The following is a 17,602-nucleotide window of genomic DNA, read 5'->3' as shown; positions in this document are numbered from 1 at the left end:
ATGCTTATTGGAAGCAGCCCAGCTGCCACTCACCCGAAGAACAATGGAGGTGAGTTTCCTACATAACTAAATGTGCAAATGGCTTATGAAGAGAGTTAACTGGAAAGAAGTTTTCATATTGTTCAATATGATTGTACATTCCATTTGATTATAGGGAGTCAAATTATTCAGATTCTGTTAAACAGATACCCTGTTCTGCTTGTCTTCCTCTTCCTCATCAAACGTGTGTCTGTTTTTCAGGTGGAAATGCAAGCCCTAATCAAACAGTGATCACAGAATTTATTCTCCTGGGATTTGGGAACCTTCATGAGCTAAGAATGCCTACATTTGTAATATTTCTTGTGGTCTACATAGTAACATTAATGGGGAATATAATGATCACAGCGGTTGTGTTAACTGACCACAGCCTTCATACGCCCATGTACTTCTTCCTGGGAAACCTCTCTTTCTTGGAAATATGGTACACCACTAGTGTGGTTCCGAAGATGCTGAAAACATTACTGACTGCCCATGAGGCCATTTCCTTCTCAGCTTGTCTCCTCCAGTTTTACATCTTTGGCTCACTGGCAGTTACCGAGTGTTTTCTTCTAGCAGCAATGTCCTATGATCGCTATGTAGCCATATGCCAACCACTGCATTATGGAAACTTAATGAACTTCAGAGTGTGCGTTCAGCTAGCGATAGGGTCATGGGTTGGTGGGTTTATTTCCTTATTTGTCACCATGCCAATGGTTTCTGTGCTGCCTTTCTGTGCCTCTAATAAGATTGATCATTTCTTCTGTGATTTGGCACCTGTGGTTAAACTTGCCTGTGGAGACACACGACTGGTGAGAATCCTTTCTTTCTTTATTGCTTCTCTTGTATCCTTCTCTCCATTCCTTCTTACCATTCTGTCATACTGTAAAATCATCTCCACCATCCTCAAGATCCCATCTGCCAAAAGCAAACAAAAAGCCTTTTCCACCTGCTCCTCACATCTCATTGTGGTTACAGTGTTCTATGGGACACTGATGGTGGTGTATGGTGTACCTACAACAACTTGGTATCCCAACTTAAGCAAAGTCTTTTCTGTGCTCTATATAGTTGGGACACCAATGGTCAATCCTATTATATACAGCCTGAGGAACAAGGATGTCCAGAATGCATTGAGGAAACTGTTGACTAGAAATCCTGCACTGGCATGTGAATGAAAACTTTGACACACCCTTTGAATGTGGGGAACAACAAAGTATCTGCTAATTTGTATTTTAAAATGATGTCTACCATATTTGGCAGATATAGGTATGTAGGATATTTTCAACATACTTATATAAGCATCATTTATTTATTTACAAAATCTACTTTTTGAAAGGTTTAGTTATCTCATTTCGCTTGTTTTACAGCCAATGGTAATCTATAATGCTCATAAGTGATCCTTATAGGCAGTCCTTCATGCAACTTGAGTGTGATGAGTTGTATGTGATGGAGTGGACCACCTAACCCAGCATTAGTTACTATAGCAAGGATTTGAAACTGAGGTTTCCTGACTTCATTTTGAAGACAGGTACTGGAAGTCAAAACAAGGATCTTCACCCTACAAAGCACGTGCATTTTACTCTCAGTCTAGAAGTGTCCACTTTTTATTAATCTGTGGGTTGAACAAGAATGCAAGAAGTATTATCAGAATGTTGGCTTTGTGAGGGAGAGAAGAGCATTGTGTGGAGAGGGATCTTTAAATATTTTTTTAATAAAAAAATTGTCATATACTATTTCTTGTGGTTTCTTTGTTTCTTGGTTTCCATTGTCTTCGGTAATTTCAAACTCTACTCTCCCTTGCAGTGCTGTACAACAGCAGATTTGTCATGATCTTCCAGGGCACAAGATGCTCCTTGCTTTTGGAAGTTATAGAAGCAGTAACTAAGTTTCCAAGTTTTACTGTTGTTTGTCATTAGTATATTATAGTGGAATTTGAAGATGTGGGATGATAATAAAGTAGAGACGGCATTTTGTTTTCCTTTAATGGTATTTTCTCGTTTATATGTTTTACAAGTCTTGTACAACTTTGCGATCATAGATAAGCTCTTGGAATTCAATAGAGCTTACTCCAAAGTAAGTATTGTGCATAGATTGTAGTCATGACACATGGCTGATCAGGGATATAGATCCAGGTCTCCTCCAACAATTTCCAAGATGCTAACTACACCACACTACATTTTGGAGTCCCAATTGGCTACAGGGTTTGTTATGATGAGCTCCTAACTTCAAAATTCACCACTACACCACTGGTCCTTTATTATCTAACCCAAGGGAATTAAAAAGTGACGGTTCTGAATATGTGACAAACACATTTTCTCCAGCATTTCCACTGGGAATACCTAGCACTTAATGAATAACTACTTTCCTGTTTATTAAGAGGACTATAATTAAAGTTGCTGCTTCTCAAAAATCCTTGTGGATGTTCAGTGATAACTGTCAAAGAATACTATAAATCTAATCAGAATAGATAGGGTCTGGTATCCAAATGTCTGAGTTTGAGATGCCCAAATTGCAACCTCTCAGGAAACTAAATTACCATTCAATTTAGACAATTTTCATCTTGGAGATGCTGCTCATAGGATTGCCAGAAAAATAGTGGTCTCTGTGTAGAATGAAGATTGTATTGTATTAAGGATGGTTGTTTTAGTAATCTTTCTGCTGGAACTATTTCCTTTCATGGTATGTCAGGCTCACATAGCAAAATGCAGGCTCCAAGGTCCTCATCGTCCACTTCACATCTATCATCAGCCAGGAGATTTCATCATTGGTGGCATTGTTTCCCATGGTGGCTTCTTATCCACTTCAGCAACATTCATGGAGGAACCTCCACCAGTACTGCCTGAAGAACTTGTGTAAGAACTCAGCCTCTCATGATCAATCCCAGAGCAGCAGCTTCAGAACAATGGCTGATGCTGCAAATGTCAACTCAGTTATCTTTGATTTAAATATAACATACTGATCTGAAAACTCACATGAATCAACTGTGAATAAAGGGAGTAACACAAACTCCAATTTATGGGATATATACTAAGAAATATTGAATACAGTGAAAATATACTGATCCCACAATGGAAAGTAAGCTCCATTGTGCTCTTTTAGGTTTAGTTCTTTGTCAGGATGTATAGATTAACAGTCTAGTAATTTAGCAGTAAACCCAGCTGAACTCAATATGATTAACTTCTGAATAGATATTTAAATGTCCCAAGTGTTGAAGATGCTTCTGAAACAATCTGCAACTCTCATTCTAGGGTGGTGCCCAAGGCTTACCAGCACATCCTGGCATTGACATTTGCAGTCAAGGAGATCAATGGATGCTCCCACATTTTACCCAATATCACCTTGGGCTTCCACATCTATGACAGCTATACTAATGCAAGGAAGACGTATCTTGCCACGCTGATACTTTTATCCAAGCTGGAGAAATGTGTCCCCAACTATGTATGTGATATTGAAAATAATCTGACAGGGGTTATTGGGGGACTCGACTCTGAAATCTCCTTTTATATGGCAACCATTTTGGATATCTATAAGATTCCACAGGTATGGCACTTATGGGCAATACCTCTTTGCAATCTAAGTATCCACCCCTTCATTTCTACTATGCACTTTAATGACAACATTGCTTTGCAGTAAATTTGCATGGGAGGGGAGAATAATTCATTCTCTATTTCAACCCCCTCCCCTTTCCAGGAGACTGATATCCCAAGGTCCACTGGTGGGATAATGGACCAGCTATGTTTGGGTATGCAGCATTTTCTACTTAGTGAAGAAGGAATGTGCAATCAGTGGGAGGGGGGAAGCTTTCAAGATTCAAACACAGGTAACTGGCACTAAAATCCTTCTCCCTCCTCACCACACCACCCCCCAAAAGTAATGGGTTTGGGGAAGATTAAACACATAATGAAGTTATGTTAAGTAGCAGAAACAATCAAGCTTTGCTGGAAAGGAGTAATAGTAGTGAACAGCTGGTTCACAATTGAAATGTGGTTTCATAAAAGAAGTGCGAGGAATCATGTAAAAAGGAGGCAGAAATCTCAGTTTTGCTCTGGGCTGGGTTCTGTGCATCATGAATAAGAAAGAAGAAGCTCTAGAAAAATAAATTCGGAACTTAACAGTTCTGACAAAGCTAAATAATATTTAATGTACAGGTAGCTAATCCTCTTATTAGGGCCTGATGTGCCCCTCCCATCAATTTTATTCAACCCACAAGACCTACCAAAGTCAGCAATGACACACATACAAAAATCTTTAAAAATAAATGAATAAATAAATAAATAAATGACTCAGTGCCTGCCCCCACTCATCAGATCAAATGTTTAACAAGCAGGAATGGGAAATTATCCCAGTTTTCAGCTCATATGAATGTGTCTATTTTGTATAAATGAAAGACAGCATGCAGCCAACAGAATTCATCATATAATGTACATAGTTTGAAATAACTCTGAAAATTATATTTGTCTCGTCCCTTCCTCCATTCCCTCTTTAGCTCATTTGTGGCTCTACTCCAGTGATGAATGATAAAACCCCAGGTCTTTCCTTCTACCAGTTGACAGCCCAGGAAGACCTTCAATATGAGGGAATTATCTATTTGCTTCTGCATTTCAAGTGGACATGGATTGGGGTCATTGCAGTGGACAATGACAATGGGGAAAGATTTGTGCATACAGTACTTCAATTGTTTTCTCAAAATGGCATCTGTTTTGCCTTCATAGAAAGAATTCCCAATTTTAGTTTTATCCCTGAAATTAATGACATGTTACAACAGGGGGCAAAAATACATGATAAAATAATGAGCAGCAAGGCTAATGTAGTGGTGAATTATGGAGAATCTTACTCTATGGCATTTTTAAAATGGCTTCCATACCTATCAGAACACGATATGACAAATAATGTAAAAAGTAAAGTTTGGATAACAACAGCTGAGATTGAATTCACTTCATTTGTCTATCAAAGAAACTGGGATTCGGGACTATTCAATGGTGCTATAGCCTTTGAAATTCACTTCAGTGACCCACCAGGATTTCATCAGTATGTTGAGCACAGAAACCCTTCCAACACAGATGGGGATGGTTTTATCAGGGACTTCTGGCAACAGGCTTTTGATTGTGTGTTCCCAGATATCACTGCAGACCAGGTGGAGGGGAACATTTGCACAGGAGAAGAGAAGCTAGAGAACCTTCCAGGATCGTTTTTTGAAATGAGTATGACAGGGCACAGTTACAGTATCTACAGTGCTGTCTATGCCATCGCCCATGCTTTACATGCTATGTCCACATCCAGACCCAGACACATAGGAATGGCATATAGAGGGAGAGTGAAGAATCAGAATCAACTGTTTTGGCAGGTAACGGGTTGAACTTCCTCAACTTGGAAGAGCACTGTTATTCCTTCACAATGTATTGGTTTCCTAAATACTGTCAGCTTGCTCTTTCCTCTCAGGGTTCAGGCATATGGAATATGAGGAGGAACTAAATCTATAATTTTGTGGACAGATGATGGCTGTGTCTTTGTTTCTCTGAGGAAAGAGCCATTTGACTAACAGTCAGGATGCAGTCAACAGAGATGAGCAACATTCTTGCTATTCCAATTGTTACAGCAAACCTGCAAATAGCTGTGTAGCTGCTATATATGTATAGGCATCCAGAGGAGTAGAAGCAAATGTGATATTCTTGACAATAAATAATTATCTGTCATGTGCATTCCTTTGGCTGTGAAACACCCTTGACAGCCTGCAAATTTTTGCTCAGAGCAGGGGGTCACACACCACTGTTCTGCCTGAGGGATGTAACAGGGAGAGAGAGGCCTGACAGAAAGAATGAGAGAAAAACATTTATGTGGGAAAAAATTGGTTGGCTCTCTACATGCTTGTCCCTGACTCCACTCACTGTAGGTTCTGACCTCAGAGGAAAAAGGATTGCTCAGCCCTGTATTAGAGTGCAGCCTTTTCTAAACACTTGTCTTTTCTGTTTTCAATTTAGCTCCACCACATTCTGAGAAGTATCTCATTTAATAACACTGCAGGAGATGTGGTATCCTTCAACAAGAATGGGGAGGTAGCATCTAGCTTGGATATTATCAATTGGATTATATTCTCCAATCAATCCCTTCATAGAGTCAGAGTCGGAAGGATAGATCCTGGAGCGCCTTCAGATCAAGCATTCACCATTGATAAAGAAGTAATAACTTGGCACAGCTGGTTTAACCAGGTAGAATCCAAGTCACAGGCATTTAGCAAAAGGTCTAATAATAAAGGAGCCCTGTTGTTCTATCCTGAAATTTAAAACTGATTTCATTTGACAACGATGAACACTTGTGAAATACAAGTGGACGAAGGAGGATATAGTGTGGACCAAGAAAGGATAAAAAATGAAGATAGGATAAAATGTGACTGAAAGGGGGAGGAAAAAGGACATGGGTGAATGGGTGAGGAGTGTCCACATAACTGGAAGTACATCACACTAGTGCAAACAGTCCCCAGAGCAATGCTAGATAGTCCAAAACATCAAATACTGGTTCCAGTCCAATACAACAAGCAAAGTCCAGAGTCAAACAGTAAATCCAGGTTCCCACCTCAGCAAGAGAACCAGGGTAGGAAAGCCTAGAGTCATCTGAGTGCCCACAAACCTCCTCCCAGAACAAGCCTCATGGTGTCCACCTGGTCAATTAGTGAGCTGGGCTGTGTTCCCTTGCCTGCCTCAGTCTTCTAGAGTGTGTTTCCCACTGTTCCTGACGCCTCACAGCCCGCTGTGTCCATAGAGATGGAAGTACCTCTGGTTCTAATGATGTGTCCTTTTCCCCTGGCTCCCATGGACTGTCAGCTGCCCCTTGAACATCCTCTACTACTGTCCTGTGAGTACCTCCTAAGTCTCCAACCTCTCCTGCCCAATCATCAATTTGTACCAGTTGTGGCTAACACTCCTTGCCAGGATCCTCTTCCCCTTCCTCGGTGTCCTGATTTTTCATGAGAAGAAGGCAACAGGGGATGAAATGAGGCCAGAGGGAGAAACTGAGAGTTGACAACAGGAAGAATAGAGGAGACAACTAAAGTTGATATGGGAGTTGTAGAAGAGAAAAAGGGAAGTGTGGTAGTGAAGGTGGAGATACTGAAGGAAGGGAAGGACAGGGGTGAGGTTAAGAGCCTGGTGCAGAAGTCATAGTATTTACTGCCATTCTCCTTATTTATTTACATATTACTTTTGTATATTGTCTGTACAACTATCTTCCCACTTTTATTGATGCATATTTTTAAGAATAGCTCAGTTCAGTTCCTTTTAAAAAACAAAACTGGTTCGATGAACGTGTTTACTTAATATGCATATTTTCCCTCAGAATACATATTTAATTACATATTTTGATCAAAGAAACACAATGTGTTGGATAGTTAACTTCATATTCTGATGGTATGGATCAGGACGTTTTTTATTAAAATATATAGGGACTGAATTCATCAAATGTCCCCAAATGACTTCCTCCACCTCAGATAGTAGCTGTTGAGACTAGGGTTGGCAATTACTTCTACAGTGTCCAGTGCCCTCAAGGGAGCCAATTCATACCCTACTGAAATGCTGTGTCACTTTAGTAACACAAAGCTGGGTCCAGCACCTGAGGGATTCCAAACACCTTATTTTCTGTTTATCATTCTGCTTATTCTGTTTATCATTTATGAATTAGGCCTCTCCTCTTTCGGCCTGCACTGAAAGTTGCCAACCAGGATCTAGCAAGAAAGTGAAAGAAGGGAAGCCATTTTGTTGTTATGATTGCATCCTATGTCCAGAGGGCAAGATTTCAAACCAGGAAGGTAAGAGACATAGATGATTGCACAGTCAATTGCACTTAGTTTCCTCATACATGATGGGGATCTAAATGTAGCTATGGCTAACAAGCTACTTTCAAAGGGGCTGTTATTGATAAGAGTCTGATGCTAGGCTGACCAGAGCCAATAATCACACGGGCGGCGGGGGGGGGGGGATATTGTATTCAGACTGCAGTAATATGGTACTGGGGAATGGATTCCAAAGCCTATATACCTCATGGGTGTCCAGGAATGATTTTTATGCATGTTGCTTACGTCAAGCCATCAGGAAGGTATATCATGTTACATGCTGATTGGTTACAAAGCATTGATGTATACATTGTTGTTGAATAAAGGTATTTGCACACTATTCAGCTTTTTCTACTTGTTCTTCAGTTCCATGGTAATATCATCTATCTTCTGCTGCTGCTTCCTTATTCTGAAATCTAAGGGCAGGTTTCCCACTCCCTCTTTCTCACAAAACTTAGAATATGGTCAATTTTTATTCACCACAGTCATGGGATGCTTTTTCATACCTCACCTGGCTTACCACATCCTTGCCATTATAGCCCAAAATCATATTATAGCACCACATAGCTCCAAAGCAATTAAACAAGTCCCCACAACATTTCTTAGTATTTGCCAATTTGAATTGATACATTTCTTTTTCTGAGTTTGAGGGAAAGGCATGAAATGTTTCTGGGACTGATAGTATATATGTGAGCTAAGGTTCATACTTTTCTTTTCCCAGATATGAATGACTGTACTAAATGCTCAGATGAAAACTATCCAAATAAGGAACGAGATATATGCATTCCCAAAGGCATCAGCTTCTTGTCATATGAAGAACCTTTAGGCATCAGTTTAGCTATAGTTGCTCTTTCTTTTGCTTTCATCACAACTCTGGTACTGGGAACATTTCTGAAGAACCATAAGACTCCCATTGTCAAAGCCAACAACCAGAATATCACCTATACTCTCCTTGTCACCCTCTTGCTATGCTTTCTTTGTGCTTTACTGTTCATTGGCCAACCAAAAAAGATAACATGTCTCCTGCAACAAGCTGCTTTTGGCATCATCTTTTCAGTGGCTGTTTCCTGTGTACTGGCAAAAACTGTCACTGTGATTCTGGCTTTCACGGCCACAAAACCAGGATCCAGGATGAGAATGTGGGTGGGGAGAAGGCTGGCCAACTCCATTGTCATTTCCTGCTCCCTTATTCAAGCAGGCATCTGTACACTGTGGTTGGCAATCTCTCCCCCATTCCCAGATGTTGACAAGCATTCAATGCCTGAGGAAATTATACTAGAATGTAATGTGGGGACTGTGATTATGTTTTACTGTGTCCTTAGTTACATGGGCCTTCTAGCAATAATTAGTTTCACAGTGGCTTTCCTTGCCAGGAAATTGCCAGACATTTTCAATGAAGCAAAGTTTATCTCTTTCAGCATGTTGGTATTTTGCAGTGTTTGGTTGTCCTTTGTTCCATCCTACCTGAGTACCAAGGGGAAATATACAGTAGCTGTGGAGATCTTCTCTATCTTAGCCTCCAGTGCTGGTCTATTAGGTTGCATCTTTTCCCCCAAATGTTATATTATTTTGTTGAGGCCTGAGCTGAATAATAGGGAACAGTTAATAAGCATTAACAAAATGAAGAATTAAATATCTCTGTTTTGCTGTATGTTATGTAGGGAAAACGCCTCACTTTATTACCAGCTTTTATTTACACTGCTGATTCAACTTCTAACCACTACCACCATAAATATGAGGGATGAAGGCCCTGCCCTTTGAATATGTTGATAGTTACACAGATGCATGTGTGAGAGAAAAATCACTGCTTTATTAGGGTTGCCATATTCCCCAAAGTGAAAATCCAGACAAAGTTGTTGAGCCCTAGCTTTATTTCTCATTTTAAATATATGAAGCAGTAGTTCTAGTGGAATAACCATGTGTGTTTAGCAACTGGAGCATTTGAAGCTTCCTTTCTCATCAACAAGGTTCCCAGAGTAGCTAGCAAAGATCAGAAGTCAGAAAGTCCTTGCCCTTAGGTTTACAGTATGTACATTATATTTTAAAAACACTCTCAAAGCTTCACTTGAACCTTGTGTATTCATGGTCATGTGTCTCTTGATTTTATTGGGACAGTCACACTTGATCCTGTTCATACTGTTTCACAATTTAAGCCCTACAATATTTTGTTGCTGATCCACACTTGTCCTCTTATTATTTCTGGTTTTCATTTCTTAGTCTTGATCATCCCATCCCCAGATATCCTTTGTCATGGGGAATAGGTTTAGGAACGAGCAGAGGTCAGCTCTGGGTGGGTGTGTTTCAGAACACAAATGATATCATCATCTGCTACAGTACAAAGGTAACAGCAGAGTCTCTCTGATAATGAGAATATAATTAGCCTTTCAGCTTTTACTGTTCCTTGTGAGGGAGCAGCAAAGTGGACGTCAAAACATAAGGATAACAATCAAGCAATGAATGTGTCATTTCCTTTGATTGTATTTCTCCTTTATACTAGCAGTTTGTGGCGTAACGTTTTTTTTAAAAAATAACAACTAGTTTGTATTTTTAAATAAAACCTTAAGGTCACATTTTAGCTCACTAAATATCTTTTAAAAAATAATAATTATGCTTTACATGTTGAAATTTGTAAGACTATGATAAGAGCCACCGGATTCAGTGGACCTTACTCCCAGACAACTATTATGAACAGTATTTTAGTAATGCCTTATGGCTTATTGGTGATGTGAACCCAGGTCTCCACAGCCTAATTTGAACATTATATGTATACCACTCTCCATTAGGGAGTCCCTTTTGGCTACAGCAGCTGTTAAAATCAGTGCCTAACATCAGAATTCACTACTACACCCTTGTTACCACATTATCTAAAAGAAAAGAATTCAAAATGATACTACTGGAAATGTAGCAGCAGTCCTACAGGGAATCTCCCATTCTGACTTAATAATTATCTTCCTGTTTCATGATCAAAAGTACTGTAATTAATTCTGCTGCTTCCCAAAGCCCCTATGGAGTTGAAGTGAACACTGGCAAAACTCACAGCAAAACCTGTGGAAGATGATATAAGCATACCCAGTACCATTTAAAAGGTATGGTATCCACTAGTCTGATATTGGATGCTCCTAGACTCAAGAGAGACAGTGTAAAAGTAATGAGAGTGTTGCAGAAGAGAATAGGGAAATATTTGTGCATAAGGAAGATTTCCTCTTGTTCTAAGGATGGTGGATTTGGTAGTGTTGCTGCTGGCAATGTTTCCTAACAAGATATGCAATTCCCATGTGGCAAAATGCAGGGTGCAGGATCCACACCATCCAGTTCACATATATCATCAGTCAGGAGATTTTATTATTGGTGGCATAGTTACTCATGGTGGTTTCTACTCCAGTCAAACAACCTTCACTGAAGATCCGCCACCCGTGTTGCCTGAAGAGCTTCTGTAAGAACATATTTATTGTTTGGGTTTTTAGTTATATTTCTCATGTCACTTGAATTATCAGCCTCAAAACACCCGCTGAGGCTGAAAACATATGCACGCTTATTTGGAAACAGCTCCCTTTGAATGATATGATCCATTTCTGACAGAAAATGGAGAGGTGTGTGCTTTTAAATTAATGTTTTTAAAGTAATAATGAAGAAAATAATCTCCCATTTCTCCACAGGCGAATAAATAAAGCTTCATTGAAAGGAATATCTATTTTGTGTATCTGAAATACCACCTTTAAATAGTTGGTTGGTTTTTTTTAAGTAAAACAATTTTTTAAAAAAACAACCCAGACCATTTATGGTCATTTTAACTTATTCCCATTTCTCAGGGAATAAACCCTACTGAACCACATATTGTTAATTTCAGAGTGCAGTACCTACATTATCCATCTCATATGCATAATCAGTCATGAGAGTTAATCATTGACGACATTGCTTTGCTTTACTTGGAGGATTCTTCTCCAGAGCCTCCAGAAGTTGCAGCACTTAACACACAATCACTTTCATTGGAGTAAATCCCACTGAATGCAAACTGATTAACTTCTGAGTTAAAATATAAGGGGCTTACCAGTATGAAGTATTTTGACACAGATTGCAATTCTTGTTCTAGGGTGGTGCCTAAGGCTTACCAGCACATCCTGGCCTTGGTATCTGCAATAAAGGAGGTCAATGAAAACCCTCACATCTTACCCAATCACACCTTGGGCTTCCACATCTATGACAGTAATGACAATGCAAAGAAGACGTATCATGCCACAATGCTACTTTTATCAACCCTGGAGAAATTTGTCCCCAATTATATATGTGACATCCAGAATAATCTGACAGCTGTTATTGGTGGGCTTGACTATGAAATCTCCCTTCATGTGGCAACTATTTTGCATATTCATAAAATTCCACAGGTAGGAAACTCTTGTCTGTTTTCATTTGGAGTATGAGAATCCAATGCTATGTTCATACTTTCATGCTCTTTCCAGATTTTATTTTGTGTGTTGGAAGGAGAATTAGACACATTAGAAATAATCAGATCAACAATTATTCTTTCTCTCCCTCTCTCTTATACCCAGGCTAATAAAAACCCTTATTACAATTCATTCATGAAAGAGGGAAGACATTATAATTGGAAAACAATGCTCTAGCAATATAAGTGAGATTCATGTCTGACTCTTGGATGAAACCAATTTTCTTGACATACTTCAGTTTGGGTCCCCATCTCTCCTAAGAGGGCAAGGCCCTGGCAGACCCCAGGTACAAAAGACAAAGGATGCTCAGCGCATGAAGACCATGCATAATGTCATTGCATATGTGATAACAAATGCTCTCTGAAAGCTGATGACCTAGACCATTCTCTAAAGCCCATTTAAAATATAGTCTTTCTCCAAGATCCTGAAATAAATAAATACAAGAGTGTACATCCTCACCTAATTCCAAATTCCAGAGCCTGTTTTCCATGCAATTGTAAAGTTCAAATGCCTTTCAGGGTTCTTCTAAAAATCCCTATAGTAACATATGTGAATGACTATAACTAGTTTAATCTGTTGTATAATTTATAATAGCTTTCACATTTTCTCCAATCTCTCTTTAGCTCACATATGGCCCTGTTCCAGTGGTGAATGATGAGACCTCAGGACTTTTCTTCTACCAGGTGGCCCCCCAGGAACACCACCAGTTTGCAGGAATTCTCTCTTTGCTTCTACATTTCAGGTGGACATGGATTGGGGTCATTGCGGTTGATAATGACAATGGAGAAAGATTTGTGCAAACTGTGCTTCCAATGTTTACAAAGAGTGGTGTTTGCTTTGCCTTTCTAGAAAGATTCCCCAAATATAGTTATGGCAGTGAAAGTTATGGCATGGTACAACTGGGAGCAAAAATACATGATAAGATTATGGGCAGTAAAGCTAATGTAGTGGTGGTCTATGGAGAATCTTATTCCATGGTATTGTTTAGATGGCTTCCCTTTCTATCAGAACATGAGCATATGACACTGAATATGAATGGCAAAGTATGGATAACAACAGCCCAGATTGAATTCACTTCATTTGCATTTCAGCGGAATTGGAATTCAGAAATGTTCCATGGCTCTATTTCTTTCACAATTCACTTGAATGACCCAGAAGGATTTAATCTATATGTTAAGAGCAGAAATCCATTAATTACAGATGGAGATGGTTTTATCAAGCACTTCTGGGAACAGGCCTTTGGCTGTAAATTCCCAGATTACATGGCTGGCAAAGTGGAAGGGAATGCTTGCACTGGGGAAGAGAAGCTGGAGAGCCTTCCTGCAGATTTTTTTGAAAAGAGCATGACAGGCCATAGTTACTGTATTTACAATGCTGTTTACGCTGTGGCCCATGCTTTATATGAGATGTCTTCAGTCAAGCATGAACAGAGAGCAATGGTGCACCAAATGAGGCAGAAGAATCAGAACCACAAGTTCTGGAAGGTAAGGTGTTGAAAATACTCAAGTGGCAGAGCAGAACACATTGTTTGTCACTTTCTCCCGACATCTGGTCTTCCTCCATGCTTCTAGCCTGCTCTTTGCAGCTTAGTTTTACAAAGAGGATAAGAAAACCAATGCTGAATCATGACTTCCCACACAAAGGAGGAGGGGGAGAATTATAGTTACAGTAGTCTGGTTGATTTGTGGCATATTGTGATGCCTGCAAATTCTGGCTGTACAAAGGTGGCACTTTCCGGAGAAAAAAAGAATATGATCATGGGATCGTTCATGCAGAAAGCATCCTGTTTTTCATGACAAAGTGTTTGTATGGAAGATCCCACAAAACCAGCTGAGATGCCAAACTAATAACAACCAGGAGACGATAATGGCTGGAGGCGCCTGCCCCATTCCCTTAGCAGCCCCCATCCTCCAAATCCTTCCTCAGAGAAAGTGTTCCCACATCACTCCCGAGAAGGAAGGTGGTGGTTGGGAGTGGGGGTGGTAAAAGAACAGGAAAAGATGTTGTGTGAGAAAATCAGTTGATTCTGTCCATTTTGGGCTATGACTCTATTCCCATCTGACATAATTACCATGCTCCATTGGCACTGCGATCTGCACTCACCATTTGATGAGGTTTAAGAGTTTTCATATGTATCAAAACGCTTTCCTGGAAACAAGTTTCACCGTCTCTACCTTTTTTTCCTGAAACTACTGATTTTCTTTTTCCAATCTAGCTCCACCAATTTCTGAGAAGTGTCTCATTTAACAACACTGCAGAGGATGAGATTTCCTTTAACCAAAATGGGGAGGTGCTATTTGGCTTGGATATTATCAACTATGTTATATTATCCAATCAATCCTTTCAGAGAGTGAGAGTTGGAAGGATGGATGCACAGGGGTCTCCAGATCAAGCATTTACTATTGATGAGGATGTCATAAAGTGGCCCAACTTATTTAACCAGGTACAGCCCAACTGTCAGCTACTTCAAAGGTTTTCTGGGATTGATTGAGGACAGATGATCTCTCCTTATGGTGAAAACTGCTTTCATTGTGGCAATCATGAATACCAACAAAAAAGATTTTTGATTGAAAGAAGATTACTATTTATGAATTCTATCCAGGTTGATGTGCAATAAAGGGGTGAAGAATAAAAAGACCAGCTGAGAGTAGACATGATCAGGTTGTTTTTAGAGCAGCAATAGAAGAGGAGAAAAAAAGAAAAGTGGTGAAGGGGCTTGAGCAGGAGATACGGAATATATCATTCTTACAGGAGTGGTTTTCAGGAAAGGGTGACACAGCATACCTGGCCTCCCAACAGCAATGCAACTGCATTACTGGGTGGAACAGGAGGAGGGGAAATACAGCAGAAAGGTCAATGCACTGTAAGTGCACTGGCAAAGGGTATGTGCTGGTTGGGGCAACTTTTCCACCATATCCCACTCTCCCTTCCAATAAGCAACAGTGAAAGCATTGCCAGAATGACTGATATTTGACAGCCCTTCGCACCAGCCACTCTTTCTGGTTTTAATTGTATTGTTGTTTTTTTCAGTTATTAACTACATTTGTATACTACCCATGGAACTAATTTCTCTTGCCAGTTTTTGTCACATATGCATATTTTAAGCCATAGGTCCATTTCCTCATAAATCTGATTTTTTAAAATAAAAAACATTTTAATATGAATTAAGATAAATATTCAGAATGCATATTTAAATCCCTGTTTAATCTATTTTAACTGTGCTGCAATTTTTGAGGAAGCTAAAAACATATGCATTGGTCCACTAGATGCTCATCAAACATATTGTACTGGGATTCACAAAGACTGAATTTATCAAACATTCCTAAACGTGACCATCCTCCTATGGTAGTGGCTGCTGAAACTGGGAATGGGTGTAGCCCTAAAACTGCTTTATCTATATATAGTATATCATACTAGGTATTTTCTATCTCTCCCCAAACAAGTGGACCCTGAACCTGAAGGATTCACCAGTCACTGTTCTCTTCATTATCATTCTGCTCTTTCATTTATGGATTAGGCTCAGCCTCTTTCTGTATGTACTGAGAGTTGCAAACCTGGTTCTTACAAGAAAGTGAAGGAAGGGGAGCCATTTTGCTGCTATGATTGCATCCCGTGTCCAGAGGGGAAGATGACAAACAAGGAGGGTAAGATATAAACATAGAACGCTGGATCCACTCAGTTATTTGCAGTTAGTATCCATTGAAATACAGTAAATGTAAGAAAAATGTAAGAAGGAAGGGGGAAAGCTCTGGCTATTCAGATATATGAATCTGAGGAGTATATTGCAAGCTTTGGGAATTACTCTTTATATTTGCATAAGTGATTCAGAAGGTAACAAGCAGGTTGATATTATGGCCTGTGTGTATTTAAGCCAATCTGCATCGGACGTAAATGCTACTGAGTTATGACATCACTCCCAGATTTAGTACACATGATCCCAAATAGTTTACCATATCATTTTTATCCCTGCATCGTCCCACACTATGATGCTTCTTTAGATCCATGCAGGCCTTAAGCAGTGATACTCACCCCTGAACACTTTTTATCATATCAATGCTTCCTCTATCATGTTATTTGAACAGCTCTGTCTAAGGGTAGCAGTTACATTGTGCTGTTGATATAGATGGCAACTATGTGAACTCAGAATACATCATTCTTTTTCCAGATATGAGTGACTGTAATAAATGCTTAGATGAAAACTATCCTAGCAAGAGGCAAGATACATGCATTCCCAAGAATATAAGCTTCTTGTCTTTTGGAGAGCCTTTGGGCATTAGTTTAGCCTTCCTTGCTCTTTCCTTTGGTTTGATCACAGCACTGGTGCTGGGAATAATTCTGAAGAACCGGAACACTCCCATCGTCAAAGCCAACAACCGAAACCTCACCTATACTCTACTCATCTCCCTCCTGCTCTGTTTCCTTTGTGCTTTATTGTTCATTGGCCAACCTAAGATGGTGACATGTCTCCTCCGACAAACTGCTTTTGGCATCATCTTTTCAGTGGCTGTTTCTTGTGTGCTGGCAAAGACCATTACTGTGGTTCTGGCTTTCATGGCCACCAAACCAGGTTCCAGGTTGAGGAAGTATGTGGGGAAAAGACTGACCAACTCAATTGTTCTTTTCTGCCCCCTTATTCAAGCAGGCATATGTGCTGTGTGGCTGGCAACATTTCCCCCATTCCCAGATGCTGACATGCATTCCCTGACTGAAGAAATTATATTAGAGTGTAACGAGGGCTCTGTGACTATGTTTTACTCTGCTGTTGGCTACATGGGCTTCCTGGCAGCTGTCAGTTTCACAGTGGCTTTTCTTGCCAGAAAGTTACCTGACAGTTTCAATGAAGCCAAGTTTATAACTTTCAGCATGTTGGTCTTTTGTAGTGTTTGGTTATCTTTTGTTCCAAGTTACTTGAGCACTAAAGGCAAATAAATGGTAGCAGTGGAGATCTTTTGTATCTTAGCCTCTAGTGCTGGATTGTTAGGTTGCATTTTTTCCCCAATTTGTTATATTATTGCGTTAAGACCTGACTTGAACAACAGGGAAATGCTAACAAGAAGAAAAGAATAAAGCACTGAATTTAAGTTCTTTGCTATACATTTTAATTGAGAGGTTTGCAAGTGTGTGTGTTTTGTATTTGTGTATTAAGTAGATTTTTAAAATTTCTCTCGTCTTCATCAGCTTTATATTAACCTGATTCACAATACTAATCTGTTGTTGTTGTTGTTGTTGTTGTTGTTGTTGTTGTTGTTATACAAGAACATGTAGACATGAAAAGCTACTAACAGGAGGAAAGTAATGATAGAGTTGGAGAATAAAATAATAG

The 17,602-nt window shown here is 39.6% G+C and overlaps 2 protein-coding genes across 3 annotated transcripts; both read left to right on the top strand.

Moving 5' to 3' along the window:
* LOC307200422 (olfactory receptor 6F1-like) lies at positions 1-1,190 on the top strand (the record flags this gene model as incomplete). The annotated part of the gene is made up of 2 exons (XM_079948963.1): positions 1-49; positions 241-1,190. The coding sequence occupies 2 exons, from the start codon at positions 1-3 to the stop codon at positions 1,188-1,190; spliced, it is 999 nt and encodes a 332-aa protein (XP_079805089.1).
* A 3,320-nt stretch (positions 1,191-4,510) lies between these two features.
* LOC307200129 (vomeronasal type-2 receptor 26-like) lies at positions 4,511-15,935 on the top strand. Of its 2 annotated transcripts, XM_079948522.1 has the most exons (4): positions 4,511-5,359; positions 5,994-6,221; positions 7,687-7,813; positions 8,559-9,737. In XM_079948522.1, exons 1-4 carry the CDS (start codon positions 4,526-4,528, stop codon positions 9,467-9,469), a joined length of 2,100 nt encoding a protein of 699 aa, XP_079804648.1. In that variant the 5' UTR covers positions 4,511-4,525; the 3' UTR covers positions 9,470-9,737. The 2 variants fall into 2 exon arrangements, 1 of the variants encoding a protein (XP_079804648.1); XR_013832336.1 differs by lacking the exons at positions 4,511-5,359; positions 5,994-6,221; positions 8,559-9,737 and adding exons at positions 6,773-6,864; positions 15,797-15,935.
* Positions 15,936-17,602: the final 1,667 nt, after the last annotated feature.

The sequence above is a fragment of the Podarcis cretensis genome (genome assembly GCF_951804945.1).
Source record: "Podarcis cretensis genome assembly, chromosome: 13".
NCBI classification, from domain to species: domain Eukaryota; kingdom Metazoa; phylum Chordata; class Lepidosauria; order Squamata; family Lacertidae; genus Podarcis; species Podarcis cretensis.
Note: the sequence above shows the minus strand (reverse complement) of the source record. Positions and strands in the feature narration are given on the sequence as shown.